Genomic DNA, 19,756 nt, shown 5'->3' with positions numbered 1-19,756 from the left:
AATTCAAAGTCATGTCAAGCCCCCTACTAGTTTTAGTCACTTGTTTAAGTAGATCTGTCCCCTACTGATGTGAGATTCCCTGCTGCTTGGGGTGGGTGGGGAGGGGGTAATTGGCTAGACAAGAGAAATGAATCTTTCTATAGCATGCTGTCAAATACACATGGAGAAAAAAAGTTCCCTTCCACTCAGTCACCCAAAGTGTTTGCAACACTAGGAGGAAAGACTTTAGTCCAAAGCATGAACTGAGATGGCCATGTCTTCTTAGAAGGATGCAGCTACAAGAAGGGAGAGGAATTTGAGTGATGCAGAGAAGTCCTGTGTAACAAGGAATTATGGGAAGAAGAAAGGGGAAAATGTCTAACAAACACAAGGACACAACCTGACTGGAATGCTCTTCCCAAAGAAGCAGTTCAAGCGTATAGCTTTGGGAATTAGGCAGCTACATCCAACAAGGAAGAGATGTACTCTAGGAACAAGACTGCTTGGGAGGGGCCAGGTGTCTTTGCATAGAAGCCCTCAGCCTTTTCCATACCATGGCTCTCTACCCTTGGACCAGACCAGCACCCCCTTTCCATGGATCAAGGACACTCACTCCCATTAGAAATGACAGGGTGGCCATGACCCCCACCTTTTATACAAGCCTGTGCAGCTCTACTGATTTGTGGATTGCAGATGCTGCTCCCCTTTGCGCCCTTCCCTCCCTGCCCCCCTGTGGGCATGCACAGCAGCCCCCCTCTACTGGAAGACCAGGATGAGAGCATGCCAAACAATTGTTTTATTCACACCCCTTTGCTCTCACCCTGCTCATGGTGGACAGACATTGAAATACAGTTGAGACTGGCTTTCTTGGAAGAGTCGAGTCCCATCCTAGTACCACACATCACTGTTGGAAGGGCCAGGTGTTCCTACCTTCCCCATGCAATAGCATATTGTCACAATACCGGCATATATCCAAGGATAGTAGCGCTTCAAGTCTCCACTTTGCTAGTCCACCAGCCAATAGCTCTCAGCAGGGCAGCAATAGTAAACCTTACTCCAGCATGAGGACTGATAGCCTGACAAATTACCTCGCACAACACTTACTAGCATGCTATGGGGTGCACTAGATAGTAGTTGAAACAGAATTACACCTGACTAAGTGACCCAGGATCTTGGGTTTCACTGGGAAGTTCCGCAGGTCAGCGAATAATCAGATCAAAGATTTGCAATGGGTTTTCCCAGGCATTAGTGCCTATTAGTTAGGCTGTACTGTAGCAGATTCTCACAGGCAGTGCTGATCAACTGCTGGTAATAAACCCCTTCCTTTGTTACAGAAGCATTAACTGGACTAGCTTGGCTAATTAGGGGTAAGGGAAGGAGAGGGGAAACTAGGAAAGTGCCAAGCAGGGGGAGACAAACCTGAAGTTAAACCCATGACTAGAAATCCAGGCATGCTACAAAATGCCGCTGCTGCAGCCACCACCATATCGCCAGCTGTACCAAGGCACTAAGTATTAGACTCCTCCTCTCCATCTAAACCCTTAAGAAATTCTATGGAAAAAGAAAAGAAGTCACCACGCTGTTCCTAGACAGTGCTTTGAGCCATCTCACTCCACTAGCCATTAACATCTTCCCAACCCACTTCCTGCAGACCTAGGTAAGTGCTATCCTTTGTTCCTGCACACACATGCCCCCCCCTCCCCAGAACAGCGAGAGGGTGGACAGGTAGCCTCAGCATTAAGGGGTTTTCTTATGTAGCTGTTGAGAATTCCTGATCAAAAGCTCAGCATGCTTCACCAATGTACTGGAAGCATTTTGCCCAATGCCAGGGTGGAAACACAGCCGCCATTCTGCACCAGCAATGCTACACGGCTCCTTGTAGGAGAGTTGGGGGAGGGGATGGGAAGAATAGCATAGCCAACTGAAGCTACCAGAGAATTCACGCTTCCCTCCAGCACTGAGCACTACACACTTACGACGGTTAGCTCTGCACCCAAAGGGTGAGCATCCTTGGGCTGACTTCAGAGAAGTCTGAGCCCCAGGAAAAAGTCAGGGACTGTACCAAGTACTCTGGTGCAGTGACTAATGGGGACACAGACATTCTGGTAGAAGAAGTGATGGCAGTGACATGGAGGGATTGTTTTCCCTGCTGCCCAGCAGCATGCCACAAGGCAGGAGTCAAAGCAGTGCAGCCATCCGGACACCAGGCTGCACGGTTTCTGTTCTGGGTTTCTCCTGCAGAGAGCAGCATCCCAGGTTGCTCTGCCATCCCTCCCCGCACAGGGTTCTCAGACCCAGCACAAAGCTAACCAGAGTCCAGATTTGCACCTCTAGCCATCAGTGGTCAGGGAGGAGACAAAGAAGCCTGGCAACCCTCTGTGCCCCAAGTGGCTCTTACTCACCCACTATATTGAAAGCAGAGAGAGGTCTCCAGCAGAGCATGGCAGCCCTGTTCTGGCCAAGCTGGGGACAGCCCAGGCACACTGCAACCACTGGAGGTCCCCTCAAACCAAGAAACTAAGGATCCTTGTCCTCATTCCCCAGAGCCACACTCTAGGCTAGGGCTCCTGCACCAGGCAGGGCCAGGCTAGCCGATCTCCCCAAGGTCACGCAGGAGGTCAAGCCAGGCAAAATAGAATGACAAGGAAATGTTCCTGACCTCTAGCTGGCCTGCAACAGTCCTCACACCAAGAAGCCCGTACATTCTCAAGAGGAGAGCAGGAGATGGATCATGCAATTCACACCAGATTGGCAAGCATTTCAAGGCTCCAAGGAGAGCACCTCTCCACACCCAACCAGGCCTGCTTAAACAACTGCATTTCCCTATGAGGGCCCCTCCATCACCCCAGCTGCATGCCAGGGATTCATTTAATTCTGAGCTGTTCCCCACCCCCAGGAACCCCTCCACCCAAGCTTTGGGGTGAACAGGAATCAGGGCTGGATGAAGGGTGTCATCCTTCCCCTCTGGGGGCTGTGAGATGCCCTTTGCCCAGCAATACAAACAGGAATAGGTTGTACTACACCAGCCAGCAGCACTTAGTGTATGCATGTTTTGGGGGTGGGGGTGTAGTTGGGGGGGGGGGTTACCAACCTAGCCAAGGTTTCTTTGAAAGAAATCAAACCAGCTCACAGTGGGGCACTTTTCCTGACTTGCCAAAGCTGATGCTCCCAGGTTATGGCAGAGCCGCCCCCCCCCACACACACACTTAAGATCACTTTAAGCACCAAGTAGTGCAAGGTTTTGAATGGTAAAATGCGAGAGAAAATTCTCCTGGCTCATGACTGGGGTCCTGGAGAATCTGAGGGCCAGTCCCAGCTGAAGGTACAGAAAACTATCCCAGACCAAGAGCCAAACTCAGGGATGGCAAAGGTCAAGCCTTGCCCCCAGCCTCAGACAAGATTGTTCCCAGCCCAACAGAAAGGTACAGCCTTGCATTGGATGCCTGTCCACAGCGCCACAGGAGGGCTTAGAGCAGCTCTGGCTTTCGCTGGAGCAGGGCTCCCACACAGCAGATTTTTAGAAAGTTAGTTTGTTCTTTCACTGCTCCACTCGGAGCCGGAAGAGAGCAGGAATCTGACTGCACAGCCAACCACCCAGCCCCAGACAAGGTGGGCACTGAGGAAGAGCAGGGCTTACATTTCTGGTTGATTTAGACACTTTGGACAGACTAAATAGGGTTAGCCCTGCAGAGGGGAAGTGGGGCATACTTGTAGTAAGCACCTTAGGTGCTCTTTAAGGCTAGAGCGTGTCCCCCTGACAAGGAGTACACACTCAGGTCCCCATCCCACCTAGCTCAAGGCTAGAGAGACCAGGATCCAAATTCCCCATTAAGCCCTACACTCCCCTAGCCAATTTACCACCCCACCCCCAGAGACAGGCAAGGACCCCCAAACCTTCCCTCCCAGCCCCCTCCAAGGAAGGGGGCAAAGCCCCCAGCAGCAGCAGCTGCTCCCCAGCCCCCTACCTCCTCCTCGATGTTGTTGCTGCTGTTACTGTGCTCGCTCTCCTTGTTGAGGTTGCTCATGGCGGGGGTGCAGGGGGCTGAGTGGACGGTCCTGGGTTCTTTGTAGCTTCTTTGTCCAGGGATCGCAGGGCTTCCCCCGGGCTTGGCTCTCTTGGGGGCAGGAGGCTCTCGGGGGAGCTGCGGTCCTGGGCTGGGCTTGGAAATGGTGCCTGTGGGTGACCAACAAACAAAAGGCTCCGGGGTGCAGCTAGGTGCGGAGACGGTGCCCAGGCTGGGTGCCCTGGTGCTGCCCGGGAGGGTGCGGAGTGGGCTGGCCACCGCCCAACTGAACGGGGGTGCGGCGTGGGCGAGGTGCGCGGTGTGGGGGGGAAACGCGGCGCGGGGCTATTTGTACCCGGCCGGGCTCACATGGAGTTGGCTGAGGAGCAATTAAGGGAGGGGGAAGGTGCCAACGAGCTGCAGCCGCCGGCCCCGAGTACAGCCCCGAGCTGCCGCCTGCGCCTTTTCAATACGGTCATCAATGGCTCGGCGCAGCCCGCCCGGGCGGGGGGGAGGAGAGGGGGGCTCAGCTGGGCTCCGGCCCGGCCCCTCGCCCTGCATCACCGTCTCCCGGGGAACCCGCAGCCAATCCCCGCCGCCTGCAGCCAACTTTCCTGCCCCCCCCCACCGCTTTTTTTTTCCACGAAAAACTTTTTAAACTTTGATGAACTCGCACGATTGAACTTTCTTAAAGGGCCAGCGGCCCCGTTCCGCCCGGAGCCGGTCCCGGCCCGTCCCCACTTTGCCGGCCCGCTCCCCCGGCTCTGACCGAGCCCCCGGCCCGCTCCTCCGGCTCTGACCGACCGGCCCGCGCCCCCCCCCCCCCCCTCCTGCCTACAAGGCCCCCCCCCCCCAACCGGTGCGACGACACCCCCCCCTCGCAGCTCCAGCTAGCTTGGAGGAGGGCCGCACAAATAGAGACCGCAGGCGGGGTCACGCTGGATCTGCCGTGGGCCATCGAGATGCTTCGGCAGTTGGGTGTACCAGATGCTTCAGAGGAAGGGAGAAGAGCCTTGTAGAGGGGGTCTCTGCCCCCACCCCTCAGCCTGATCTCCATGGGGAGAGGTTAGCTTAAGCCCTGAAGTAGGGAGTGTCATACAACAAGTGGAGCTTCTCCTATTGTCCTACTGGAGCCTGCTGCATCTCAGCACATCACCTTAGGCACTCACATCTAGCCCCGGGATCCAGCCCTGACGTTTCCCCTCACAAAGACGAGCCTGATGAGGAAATATCTTTTATTGGACCAGCCTCTGTTGAGGGGAGAGACAAGCTTTCCCTCCAGTGCCACAGTGTCACTCTGAGTACCTTGCCCACACCTGAAGACCCCCGTAGGTCCAAAGCTTGTCCCTCTCCCCAACAGAAGTTGGTCCAATAAGAGACATTACCTCACCCACCTTGTCTCTCTAATATTCTGGGACCCACAAGGCTACAACAACACTGCAGACATTTACACGCGCACACACACACAACAGATGCCAGCATATTCCAGGACAACAGCACCACCAGAACTCAGATCCAGCATATGGGGGGGAGGGGAGTCTCTATTGAACCAATGGAATTTGCAGGGATGGGGGTTAAATATGGGCTGGATACATGAGGATACATTTTTCCAGCGTTGTTATGCCAGGATGCCTAGATCTCTTTTCTTGGTGCTCAAGCCAGTAGCTAGACTTGTTCTCCATTTAGGCAGTGGAATTCGGGGGGAGGATTTTACCAGACCGCTAAACAATGCTCATCTCTCTAATGGGCCAAGGCATGCCCTTGGGGAGTGGGGAACAGGGGAGATGGAGCAGGAGCAGTTAAGAGGAGAAATCAATATTTAAAAGAGACAAGGATGACTGACTGTGTCTTGGAGCCCTGTGAGAGGAGGATAGTTGGAATTGTCTGCCTTTAGACTGCATGCTCCAGGCACAAGGTGGGGTCTTCCCTTTGTGTGGCTTGTGACGATCTCCTGGTTGTGATTTTTGTTCTTGTGCTTTATTGAGCAATTCAATAAATGTAATTTACCATAAAAGGAAGCCGGAAAGAGCCTTTTGGGGGAATACGCATTTAGATTTCATTGTGCAAATAACCACAAATCAGAAAGGTGGGAATTGTCAAAATTCTAACGAGGTAACGAATCCCTGTGTTTTTCTGTGTTCTCCCTGGGTCACTCAGCATGGCGCACACTCTTTGTTCATGGAGACGACAATTTTAGTCCAGTTTTGGTCCAGCTCCCTCTAATTCTGCTGTTTACATAGGGAACAAGCCTAGTTGTTGCAATTGCACCAATAAAATCCATTGTGGTCCCACAAATATGCAGATCTGGCACCTGGACCCAGTGAATTTTGACCCTACCCTGCAAATTCTAATGCCTAAATAGAGAAGTGATGCTGGCTAGTTTTGTGTTTGACTGAAGGGCGGGTGGTACAATAATCCTGTAATTGCTTCTCTAACCTATCCCCCTTATTGGATTTCTCTTTTGTTTAGTTTAGCTGTTCCCTAGGGAGCAAGTAGCTGTGCGATCGCCACCGAGACGCCTTCATTTAGCTGGTATTGCTGTGGATTTACCAAGCCTGCCATAAATGTGTTTGAACCCTCAGCTCCTCTCTTGCCTGCAGAGCAAGGCAACATGAGGATAAAACACCAGAGTCCTGTTCTACATTGCTGCTTCCCCTGCCAGTGGATCTGCAATGGTGACAACATCTGGTCCTAAATTTGTCAGGGTCAACACAGCTTTAGAGCAAGCCCCAGCCCAACTTCAGGGCTGTCTCGGCTTTGTTTTCACTTTTTCTCTGGTGGCTTTTTAACTGTCTCTTGGTTCATGTTGTTGTTCAGGCATGTGACTGGCAGGCAATAGAATCTAGCAAGTGACATGTAGGAGTGGGAGCCAGAAGCAGACATGGCCCAGTTTGTCACCGCAGACAGTGTATTCTGTGAATTTCAGTTGGTGAACTGTCCATGAGAAGGTCATGCTTCGGGGGAATTTTAGTCAACCGTTCAATGAATAGTTTATGTGAACAACTGTTAGCCTATGCTCCTGCACCGTTCACTGAGGATACCCTATTAGAGCTATGTGTTTAGTCCCCAAAGTCAGAGCTTCACAAATTGTGCTCCATAGGATCTGGCTGATCACACAGCGCTGGCTCTTCTTCCTTCCTTCCAGCTACTGAACTGCAGCACAGACCGCTACAGTCCATTCAATACCTTCCCATATCACTCTTCCATGGAAGTAATGGCTGCTGTTGGCACACTATTGTACATGGGAAGGGAGTGGATCGGGGTAGTGGTGGCTGGGAATGGAAGGAAGGGTGATGTCTCTGTGAAGGCGTGAAGATGGTCTGTGTGAGCACAGCAGGGAGAGGAGGAGGCTGAGTCATTGTGGACAGCCAGGGTGGTGTTTTGTGGGATCACGGGTGTAAGGCCAGGTGATTATGAGATGATCTTTGTATAAAAATGTGATCCAAGAAGTCTGAGTCTCTCTGACCTCAGTCACATGGGAATATCTCTGTTCTCTGACTGGGTGACCTAAGCTTTAGCATCCACTTCCCCGACTGCCCAAAATGAACTGAGTTTCATGACAACATTCAACTTGTTCTACAACTGAGCGCATCTCAGCAGCAGGCCTGGAATTTATCTTCAGCGACTGGTTGGCAATAACATTTTGCTCTGATGAGTGTCCTAGAACTGCTTGCTATCAAAGGCGGGAACAGAGCCAGACAAATTTCCATTCAGAAATCACAATTGTTACCCTATAGCCAGCTAGCTTTATTCCTGCCTTGTGACCCCGCTCTGCCACTGACTCACTGTGTGGCCTTGGCCAGATCACTCACAGCCACATTTTCAACAGCAGCCATGGCCTTGGGGTGACTCCAACTTGAGACACAGGAGGCAGGATTCTCCAAGCTGCTGAGTGCATGCACAGTTCTCGTGGGCACAAAGAGCTGTGGGCATTGAGCACTTCCACAGCTCAGGTCCTACCTGGCTCAAATTGGGTATGCTCCAAATCGGAAGCTGCTTTTGAAAATTCCACCACCCTCCACTACAGACTAGACTCACCCACCCACGGCTGTTGCTGCAGACCCTCGGGTTTGGGTAAGGAGGTGCTGGAAGGCTGATCCTGCAGCTGGACGGAGTTATGGTTGTGTTGCACTCGCTGTGGCAGAGGTAGTCAAGCTAATGCAGCGATGTGTGTCTGTGGAAGAGGGAGCAGAAGGCACGGACTATTGGGAACTTCAACTTTTCATTGCCTTGCTGGAGGCTGTTAAGAGCAACCTTAACTCACACGCAGCGCAGTGTTTTTGTGTATTCATTTCCCAGTTATTTCCAAGAGGCAATGACAAAGCAATGACTCCGTTTACCAACATCCAGGTGTCTATGAAATGAGCCCCTGCTAAGTCAGAGATCCTGAGCTTCATTAAACTGTTTAGCTGGTTCACAAGTTCTGCCCTGAATCAACTGGACAGTAGAACTGCTTGGAGTTTTTTGAATGTGAAATTTTTTGTCAAAAAGCATTGCCGTTTTTGCCTGAAAATACTACATTTATTTATTTATTTGTTGCAAAAATGATTTGCTGTTTACATTTGCTTTAAAGACCATTATTTGAAGCAGGGGGAAAATTCATCCAAAAATGTTGACCTGCTCTCCTGTCCAGCTGATTCAGGAACAGAGCTCTTGAGCCATCTGCACAAAGAGACGGATCTTTGCCATAGCGATGGTTCCGTCAGTGCAGAGCAAGCAGCAATGGATTGTCCCACATCCTGTTCTTCTTTAAAATCTTCAGCCAGTTCAGGAGGGCCTGAACAGTTTCACGGAGGCAACAGTTTCTATGGTGAAGATCCTGATTGACAGGAAACTATAATACTTTGGTCTAATTCTGGTTACTGGGCTTGGTGTATGGGTACTGGGTGATGCTGTTGGCCTGTGATACACAGGATCTGATAGTCCTTTCTGGCGTTAAACTCTGTGACTCTTCGGGCATGTGTACTCTGCAAAGAAAAACCTGCAGCGCCAAGCCTCAGAGACCAGACAAGCTTGTGGGGCTCAGGCTGCAGGCATAGCTGTGTAGACCTTTCCAGCTCAGCTCTGACACTCTCCCTCTGCAATGGTTTTCAAAGGCCAGGCTCCAGCTCAAGCAAGACAACTACACTGCAAAGCACATCTTCAGCCCGAGCCACGTGAGCCCGAGTCAATTGACCAGGCACTATGGGTTTTTCTTTGCAGTGTAGCTGTCCCCTCTGATCCTTGATGAACCACCAGATATTACTCCTGGCCATCATGAATCAGATCACCACCATTCATACAGATTCAGATTTGATGAAAATCCTAATTTTTTTTAATTTGGGTTAATTAACAAAATAATGACGTAGCCCCAACAAGCCAACCAAACTCTCACTGGGCTCACTTTTTTGACTTTCTCCAGTTTGTAGTTTTTAAGCCAGTGGGGTTGAAAGATCACGAGACTCAGAATGTGAACTTCTGGGGGACAATTTGTCATTGATTAGAACTCAGGAAATCAGTAACTGGTTCTCTTCAAACTCTTGCAAAAATTCCAGTCTTACTGGGAGATTAGGGGCTGAATATTTGGGGCAGATGCACTGCGTTTTGCACATGCAGTTGAATGCCCATTTTAAGGATAAGCAGAATGCAACCTGAACTATAGTATCACAACAATGGTAGTGGGTCCATTGATATTGCATCACTCATGCAAACTCCTTGCTTTCCACTGGGAGGTTGGAATCCACTGACTCCATTCTCCACCTAATACCCACAATGCATTTGTGCTGTGGCCTCTGCCATGTGTTCTTGCTGGCCCAGCCCTTCCTGTGTGATGTGCCTTCACAGCTGCAGACTATAGATTGCGCTGCCCCAGCCAATGCAGCAAGGAAGCCCAAATGCACTAGGGAGAAACCCAAAGGCCATGTGATGTTCAGGCAAAGGCTTACAGTGATGCCATTACAGGCTCACACGCCAGCAAGTAACATGTAAGCGTTATTGTCAGAGCCACACGAAACATGCAGCTGGGGCAGGGGAGGTGTTTTGTTTCCCGGACAGGGGGGATCCAGCTCAGCGCAACAGCAGGGGGCACCCATTCAGCTAGTTCACAGCAGATTTGCCTATATTCACTAAAACCAGACTCCTTCAATCAGACCAGACCACCCTGTGGGCTGATCTTGGTCTAGATGGGCAGATGCAGACAGAAGTACATGTATTAGGTCCAATGCAGTGATTCAGACTGTTCTATATAGCAGGAGTTCTCAACCTTTTTCTTGCTGAGCCCCCCCCTCAACATGCTATAAAAACACCAGGGCCCGGCAGGGAGGGGGAACAGGGGCTCCAGGCTGGGGGGGACCCTTGGGCATACACATAGTTTTACTTCTATTTGGCGGGGGCAAGGGCTGGCGGCACTCAAACCAGCTCCGCACTGCAGGGTCCAGTAAGGGAGCGCCACCTCCACCCCCTGACTCACTCAGGAGGCCACCCAGCCTGTCTGGGCTGTGAAGGGATGCAACCAAAAATATAATTCAAAGTGGGGGACTCAGTTCAAAAAGTTTGAAAACCGCTCAGGGTGCAGGGATAGGGCAGCTAGGGGCTGTGTGTAGGCAGGGGTTTAGCTCAGGGGGTAGCTAGGGGCTGTGTGAAGTGAGGGGTGTAGCTCAGGGTGCAGGGAGGGGGTAGCTAGGGGCTGTGTGGAGTGAGGGGAGTAGCTCAGGGTGCAGGGAGGGGGTAGCTAGGGGCTGTGTGTGGGCAGAGGAATAGCTCAGGGTTCAGGCGGGGGGCTCCCAGCGCAGCTCCCAGCTTCAGCGGGGCAGGGGGTGCTGGGGCTCCCGGCTTCAGCCCCCCACTGCTCCTGACTTGGGGAGGGAGGTTTGCTGGCTTCAGCCCCACATTGCTCCTGGCTTTGGGGATTTTGGGGAGAGGGGCCGCCGGCTTCAGCCCCATGTCACTTCCGGCTTCGAGGCCTTGGGGGGGAGGGCGGAGCGCCAGCTTCAGCCCTGCGCCACTCCCAGCTGGGGTGGGAGGGACCACCGACTTCAGCCCTGTGCTGCTCCAGGCTGGGACACGGGGGCCACCGGCTTCAACCCCGCACAACTCCCGGCTGGGGTTGGGGGGCCACTGGCTTCAGCCCCATGCCACTCCCGGCTTCAGCACTGGGGCTTGGGCCACCGGGTTTAGCTGCAGGGCTCCGCGGACCCCAGTTGAGAACCACTGCTATATAGGGTCTGTGTTTACTTACACAGGTACATTGGGTACAGTATTGTTATACAAGAGTCCTGCTTATACTTGACACAACACAATGATTATGATTATTAGCAGTAGTATTAGAGTACTCACAGCAAAGCTGTAAGTAAGATCAACCTAGTAAGATACCCTGTTCCTAGAAGTTTCCAGGGTAAATAGACAAGACTGACAAAGGGTGGGAGAATAGAAGTTCAGGTAGGCACCAGGTCTATAGGGACTTTTGCACCTGGTGGTTTTTCAGGTGTGTCAGGGCTCCAGGGCAATGAAAAGGTGTTTTTCATAGATGACAGTAATGGTCAATGTTCGCTGCATGCTGCGGTCCCCTGCCCATGCTGTGAACCACCAAGGTTGATCTGTACCAGGCTATGCACAGTGGCACAGATTTCACAGGATGATTTGAAGCTGGAGCAAAAGGCTGTGTGGACCCCATTGATTTTGATTTAAATCCAATTTATTTCACGTTAGCTTAAGGCGATGTCCTCACTGTAAAAACAGGTGTGCTTTTCACAGCAAGATAGGTACCTCAAGAGAGCATCTCAGTATGAAATCCTAGTGGAAATGAGGCTCTGTAGTTTTTAACCTCGCTGTGGCTAGTTGAGGTCAGCACTACACCCCCGGCTAGGATTTACCTTGACTAGCTATAGCAACGTGCTGGTGTGTCAGAAAGATCGGAAGAATAGTAAGAGGCCAATATGGCTCCCTCAGGAGCTCTTCAATGATCTGAAAAGAAAAGGGAATAAAACAAAAAGTAGAAATGTGGACAGTTGCTATCTAGTTATGTTTGCACTGCCAACATGTCATAGAATCACATAAATGTTATAAGGGACCTCAAGAGATTGTCAAGGCTAATTCCCCCCTCTGGCACTTCGAGTGCAGAAGGTGGGGGCCTGCAAGGATTCTAAAAATTAATACTGGCCACTCCAGGCTGGTATTAAACTCCCAAGATTACATCTTTTCTCTGACCTTGGATAGGTAGATGCTGCCACCACCCAAGTGCAGACTCCCTTTGAGAGCCCAGGAAGGAGCACTTGGGAATTCTTTCCTGTGGGGAACCCTCAAGCCCTTTCACCCCCGGAAATCAGCTGTTGCCATCAGCTAATTAAACAACGTACACAACCCTCTTAAGACACAAAAATCCAATGTTGTTCTTAAAAAAGGTAAATTTTATTAATGAAAAAAAGAAAGAAAGAAAATACATCTGGAAACTCAGGCTTTTGCTAGATTTTAAGAGAGCAACTACAAGGATTAAGCACCAAGAATAGCTTTCTTGAGGTCCAGCTTAAAGGTTACAAGCAAAACAAAAGCACCTGGGGTTAGCACAGAGGAATCCACAAGCCATAACAAAATAAAAGGGATAAACCTAAATCGTGTCTTCCTAGCCATTTACTGATCTACTTACATATCTGGGGTTTTAAATGAGTAGTTTCTAGGTCTAATACTGATGATGTTTCATACCTGGCCCAAGCTTCTTACAGCATAGCTGCTTCTCTGTCCTCCTCTCCCCTGGAGAACAACAACAGACAAACAAAAGGGGAGTCTTTTTTCAATTTTAAAAAGTTCTAGCCTTCCCATTGGCTCCTTTGGCCAGGTGCCCACTCACTTCCTTTTACCTATGCATAGCAGTGAAACTTTTTAACCCTTTATAGGTAGAGCAATTAGAGAACAGATACTAAGAGGGATTTTATAGCTACTGGCTGGCTGGGTGTCCATAAAAGGGAGCTGCCCTCCCCCCACCATCATTTATAACAGAGGTCATCAAGTCCAGCCCCCTTGCAGACACAGGACCAAGTAAACCTAGATCATCCCTGTGGGTGTTTGTCTAACCTGTTACTAAAACTTCCAATGACGGGGATTCCACAACCTCCTTTGGAAGCCTATTCCAGAGCTTGACTATCTTTATTGTTAGAAAGATTTCCTAATATCTAATCTAAATCTCTCTTGCTGCGGATTAAGCCCATTACTTCTCATCCTACCTTCAGTGGTCATGGAGAACAATTGCTCACCATCCTCTTTATAACAGCCCTGAACATATTTGAAGACTGTTGTCAGGTCCCCCTCAGTCTTATTTTCTCAGGACTAAGCATGCCTGGTGTTTTTAATCTTTCCTCATAGGCCAGGTTTTCTAAATGTTTTATTTTTCTTGTTCTCCTCTGGACTCTCTCCAATTTGTCCACATCTTCCTTAAAGTGTGGTGCCCAGAATTGGACACAGTATTTCAGCTGAGGCCTCATTGTGTAGAGCAGGACAGGTACCTCCAGTGTCTTACATATGACACTCCTGTTAATGCAGCCCAGAATATTAGCCTTTTTCGCAATCACATCACTTTGTTGGCTCATATTCAATTTGTGACCCACTATTACCCCCAGCTCCTTTTCAGCAGTACTAACACCTAGCCAGTTATTCCCGACGGGGTGGGGCGTAATAGGCACCTATATAAGCAAAAGTCCCCCAAAACAGGACTGTCCCTTTAAAAATGGGACATCTGGTCACCCTAAACATAACCTATGTTGTTTAGGAACTAGTTTAAGCTCAATCAAAATAAGTTACTCTTAAACCAAAACCAGAGTATTCACAGAGCCTTTGGAATTACAGTTTGAGTTAAACTAGTATGACTTCCTTGTGTAGACAAGCCCACCGTATTTCTAAAGCCTACATGGAAGAGGCTGTGCTTCCAAACAGTTAAAGCAGGGCCTGGCCCTTTGGGCTCTCAGTTCTGTTGTTGACACTGGCACTGATGCACGTGATGCCACTTTATCTCTGGGTGTCTCAGTTTCTATAAAATATAGGGACAGCACTGCCAGAGTCTGCAATGAGACTTCCTGTATTTGTTAATAATTTAATTATATTGATAAATGTAATCATAATAAAAAGATTATAAAATGACCGATATTAATAAATGTAATAACAATAAAACTCAATGAAATGTTTGTAATGTTGTGAGACCTTTGGTGGGAAAAGTTCAGGCCAAGAATGATAAAGCATGACAAGGAAATAGAATGAAAAGTTTAAAGGAAAGAGATCCTTTAATGTTAGGTGTATGTAACATCACTAGGAGCACATCTGGATTCATAGGCAGAGGCTCAGAGACATGTGAACTGGATATTGAGAAGGTGTCTGCACTAGGGAGTGAAATGAAGCCGATGCGGGAGAGCCGAGAGCCTGCCCTGGGATATCACTTGCCACTGCTGGAAGATCCCTGACCACGCAGGTCACTGTTCCCAGCTCCTACCCCGGCAGCCTAGCCACCAAAGCACACACCCTCTGGGGCGCATCGCCCTCTTGGGTAGCTGGGCAAGAGGAGGGGTAAGTGTCCAGTCTCAGACCCGTGACTGAGTTTTCCTGATAGACTCAGCTCTCTGCAGCACAAAGTCAGCTCCAGCCCCATGGGAGGGAAGGACAGATCCCTTTCCCTTGGCACGAAGCCTGATGGCATCTCCTCCTTGGGTCCACTATGCCTCCAGTTGGAAGTCCTGGGTTATTGCTGCTGGGCTACCAGCATGGCTAATAGCCAACGAATGGTTACCAGTCTTGGTTATTCTATTCCCGGGATTTTTATGAACATCTGAATAATTCTGTTAATTCTGTTTCCAGCGCTGCTACTGGATGGCTTGGGCACATGGTTTTGTCTCTCTGAAAATAAGTTTCTTCAGCAGTGAAATCACTTTTCCGACCCTCCCTGTACTGTATAAAATGCTTGGGGACCAGAAGAGTCATACAAGGGGCTATTGTACCTGAACTAAGGTACACATGTATGGCTTACCTGTGCACACTGGAGAAGGAGCACTAGGCAGCCCATTCATCACACAACATTGTGCCTGGGCACTGAGCATCCATACGAAACCCGGCCAGGGGGGTGGGATTCAGAGCCTGGACTCTAGCTTGAGCCCAACATCTACACAACTATTTATAGCCCCACAGCCCAAGCCCTGCGAGCCCAAGTCAGCTGACCCCGGCTCTGAGACCCACTGCCGCAGGGTTTGTTTTTGCTGTGTAGACGTACCCTCAAAGGCACTGCGCTGCCTGTATTATGCTTTCCATATGATCCACTCCAACAGCTCAGCCTCGGCATGGACAAGGAAAGCCGAGACAGACTTTTGGATTTGCCTAGACTTTCTGGCTTGCTCAAGAACGTCACGTTGGCCAGATGCTGCCACGGGGCGATTGTGCGGGCAAAGCAGCACTAGGCTGTGAGCACCCTTGAACCAAGGCAGCAAGATGTCACCTACCCACAGAACCTGATGAAAAGCAAGCCAGGCCACCAGTGCACAGCGGCCTGATATTTCACATTGACTCATGGCCAGCACTGGGAATGTTTCCTTTCAAACATGCACAAGCCAAATCCATCCTGTATCTGCACCTGCAGGGAAGGAGGAAGGATGGTGCAATGGTTAGGACACTACCTTGGGACTTCAGAGTTCAATTCTTTGTTCCATCACAGACTTACTCTGTGCAAGTTACACCGTTTCTCTGTGGCCCAGTCCCCCATCAGTAAAATGGGGACAGTAGCATTTTCCTACTTCACAGGAAGGCTGAGAGGATAAATACATTGAATACTGTGAGGTGCTCAGAGACTACAGTAATGGGGGCCAGATAAGTTCCAAAGATATCTAGAAATAGGGCTATAATTAACCAACCTCCATGGAGAAGTCAGTTGTGGGGCTAAAACCTGCAGCCTCCTCAGAGTAGTGTACTATTACTGAACTTCAAGTGTCAGCTGCATTAGCTCAAGCCAGAGGAAACATTTTTTTTACAGAGTCCCTTGTGCATTCCTTGATGTTTGCTTACGACATTGCAAGAACAAGGGGCCAGTCAAGGAAATTAAAATGTGGAACTGATAAAAAGAATTTTCTTTTCACACAGTTTATAATTAACCTGTGGAACTCACTGCCACAGGAAGTCACTGAGGCCACAAAATTAGCAAGCTTCAAAAAGGACTGGACATTTTTATGGCTAACAAGAATATCCAGAGTTACCATCGTGATGGGTTAGATCACAGAAATCCCCTTGGGAACTGCCAACTGATGTGCCAAGAATACTTCTGCCCCTGCTTTCCCTTCCAGCTCGGGACCCCAGCACCCTGTCTTGCTGAGCCAGACATGCCCATCTGCTCCAACACAGACCCAGGGTCTGAATTACTTGCCCCAAAGCTGCAGACTTAACTGAAAGCAGCTTACAGAAGTGTTCTTGTCTTTAACACTCAGATGCCCAACTCCCAATGGATCTAAAGCCAAATAAATCCATTTTACCCTGTATAAAGCTTATACAGGGTAAACTCATAAATTGTTCGCCCTCTATAACACTGATAGAGAGATATGCACAGCTGTTCCCCGCCACCACCACCACCCAGGTATTAATACATACTCAGGGCTAATTAATAAGTGAAAAGTGATTTTATTAAAAAACAGAAAGTAGGATTTAAGTGGTTCCAAGTAGTAACAGACAGAACAAAGTAAATTACCAAGTGAAATAAAATAAAACACGTAAATCTAAGCCTAATACAGTAATACAACTGAGTACAGGTAAAAATCTCACCCTGAGAGATGTTTCAATAAGTCTCTTTCACAGACTGGACGCCTTCCTAGTCTGGGCACAGTCCTTTCCCCTGGTACAGCCCTTGTTCCAGCTCAGGTGGTAGCTAGGGGATTCCTCATGATGGCTCTCCTCTTTGTTCTGTTCCACCCATTTATATATCTTTTGCATAAGACGGGAATCCTTTGTCCCTCTGGGATCCCACCTCCCCCTTCTCAATGGAAAAGCACCAGGTTAAAGATGGATTCCAGTTCAGGTGACATGATCACATGCCACTGTAAGATTTCATTACCCACTTGCCAGCACACAGGTATACAGGAAGACTTACAGGTAAAACAGAGCCATCTGCAGTCAATTGTCCTGGTTAATGGGAGTCATCAAGATTCCAAACCACCATTAATGGTCCACACTTTGCATAATTACAATAGGCCCTCAGAGTTATATTTCATATTTCTAGTTTCAGATACAAGAGTGGTACATTTATACAAATAGGATGATTACACTTAGTAGATTATAAGCTTTGTAATGATATTTTACAAGAGACCTTTTGCATGAAGCATATTCCAGTTACATTAGCATATTTTCATAAAATCATATAGAGTGCAACGTCACAACCATAATTAATGCTAACAAATATTTTTACAAGGACATTAAACTTACTTCAGTGCTTAAGCTGATCTCTGTTAGCCAGGATGAGACCTATGGGCAGGGAGTGGGGAAAATATTATCCCCAATTTGCTACTACAGGGTTCTTACGCCTGCCTCTAACCAGCTGGTTCTGGCCACTGTCAGAAATGGATGCCTGGCAAGATGTACCTTGGGTCTGACTCAGTTGATTCCTATTAATAAAAGGGAGGGCATGTCTTCTTGAGGTTAGAACAAAGAATGGGAAGATAGGACATCTGGGTTCTATTTGTAATTGTGCCATCGATTCATTTTGTGACCTTGGACATGTTGCTTAATTGTGACTCTATTTCCCCATCTGTAAAATGGACATAATTTTCTGTTATTACTACTACAATGCTGACCTGCTTTGCAAGGGCTTGTGAGACTCGTCTAACATCTGCAAAGTGCAACTCAGGCACCAGGAGCATTAATGATAATAAAAGCCTGTTGTCATCAGAGATCAGCTGGACATTAATGGGCAGATTTTCTGGATCTCAATGCACTGACTGTGGGGGTCTCTGGAAATCTAGCCCTAAGTCCATGAAGACACAGGGCAGCGGATGAAGCTTTGAGAGAATCTCCCCCCAGTGCAATAGACTGAAATCTTGCTCTTGTCTTGATTTTCAGAGGTGATGAGTACTCTTAGCTCCCTCTGCAAGTCAGGGCAGAGTTGCTTTGCATGGAGGTGTCTGTGGCCCTAGGCCGCCTGGATCTTGCCTCAAGTAAGGGTTCAGAACCCATGCATGAGAGTGGACATATACCATTAGGAAGAAGCCGTGCTCTGCAGGCAACCAGCCATGATTGGCTACTGTCACGTCTGCAGGAAAGCTTTAGTGCATGGAAGAAGGGAGAAGATGTAATGGTCACCTTGTTTGCCAGGGATAATTTCTGGGCTGGCTGGCTCTGGTTTTATTAAAACAAGCTAAACCGGAATCAAGACAATGCTCAATAAGTCAGATCATATCGCCCGTGGGTATCAGTAGTAACGCTGTGGTAGCCAATGCAGCTGTGCAGGTGTATAGCTAGTGTACGCAAGGGCTGGATCAGGCCAACTATGCTTTCCTTACAAGAAGTCTTCGCAGAGCTCAGATGTGTAAATAAATCAATAGGTTTGTGGCCAGCGGAGCCGGGGCAGCCAGCATCATTTCACCATTTTTTGCTGGCTGTCTGCGATAACGGCAAGGCCTGGAACTCGTCCTAGGACAAAGGGGAGAACGTTGGGCTATTTCCTGCTTGTTTAGATTTATGACTGAATTTAGTAGTTGTGAAAGAAGGGCTGAGAGCCCTGAGTTCCTCCGGATACAGTGCTAGAAGATGCTGGGAAATTTCCTCTGACGGCTCTGCCTGCACCTCATTCACCACCTGTAGATCCTTGTCTATTCCAATGCTGGGCTCCACACACTGCTCTGCTAACATCAGACCTGTAGGGCTGGAAGGAACCTTGAGAGGTCATCTAGTCCATCCTCCTGTACTGAGGAAGGACCAAGTAAACCTAGACCATTCCTGGCAGGTGTTTTTCCAGCCTGTAGGATGCAGATTCCACAACCTCCCTTGGAAGCTATTCCAGAACTTACCCTTATAGTCAGAAAGCTTTTTCTAATATCTAAACTAAATCTCCCTTAAGCCCATTACTTCTTCATGATCACTTGCATCCAAATTGCCTCCCACCTCCCAAGTCTAAAATGACTGCCCCTGGTTACTTCTCTTTCTGAAACAAAAAGTTGTCTCCTTTACATTCCAATAACTCAATAGACTTTTTGGATTTTGCTGTATTTCTTTTCCAACAGCTCTCTGGGTAGTTAAAGTCCTGCATTATCACCAGGTGTTGTGTTTTGGATATGTCGGTTATGTGTTCTAGAAATGCCTCATCCATCTCCTCCTCCTGATTTGGTGGCCTGATCATCACCTCTGTTTTTTTTCTCCTTTTTATCCTCACCCAGAGACTTTCAGCCCATCTGCCTCTCACCTCCTTCTGGACCTCAGAACACGTGTATATATTCTTGATGTACAATGCCATATCTCCTCCCTTTTCCCCTTGCCTGTCCTTCCTGAACAAGCTATACCCCTTTATACCAGTATTTCAGTCATGAGACTTATCCCACCAAGTCTCAGTGATACTAATTAAGTCATAATTTAGTTTATGTATTAATACTTCCTGTTTTTCCTGTTTGTTCCCCATGCTCCTTGCTTGCATTTATGTATAGACACTCCCAACCTACATTCCCCCCAGCTATTCCAATCCTAGGCTTCCCCACCACCCCACCATCACTCACCCAGCTCTACTAATGCCCCTCCATCCCACCCTACAGCCCCCTGCTATTCCATTGATGGGCATCCTACAACCACAGTTCTGATGC

General features: G+C 48.9%; 1 protein-coding gene across 2 annotated transcripts in view; it reads right to left on the bottom strand.

The window, feature by feature from the left end:
- Positions 1-4,467, bottom strand: part of RBPMS2 (RNA binding protein, mRNA processing factor 2) — a 48,291-nt gene extending 43,824 nt beyond the window's left edge. Inside the window, exon 1 of one of the 2 annotated variants that reach the window (XR_004647345.1) lies at positions 3,945-4,467. Coding sequence is in view for 1 of the 2 variants with exons in the window: in XM_034783043.1 (XP_034638934.1) it covers positions 3,945-4,004 (60 nt within the window). In the remaining variant the exon portion in view is untranslated. The remainder of the gene's footprint in view (positions 1-3,944) is intronic. The other variant, XM_034783043.1, reaches the window with a different exon arrangement.
- Between the last annotated feature and the right edge of the window lie 15,289 nt (positions 4,468-19,756).

The sequence above is a fragment of the Trachemys scripta genome, chromosome 10 (genome assembly GCF_013100865.1).
Source record: "Trachemys scripta elegans isolate TJP31775 chromosome 10, CAS_Tse_1.0, whole genome shotgun sequence".
NCBI lineage: Eukaryota > Metazoa > Chordata > Testudines > Emydidae > Trachemys > Trachemys scripta.
Note: the sequence above shows the minus strand (reverse complement) of the source record. Positions and strands in the feature narration are given on the sequence as shown.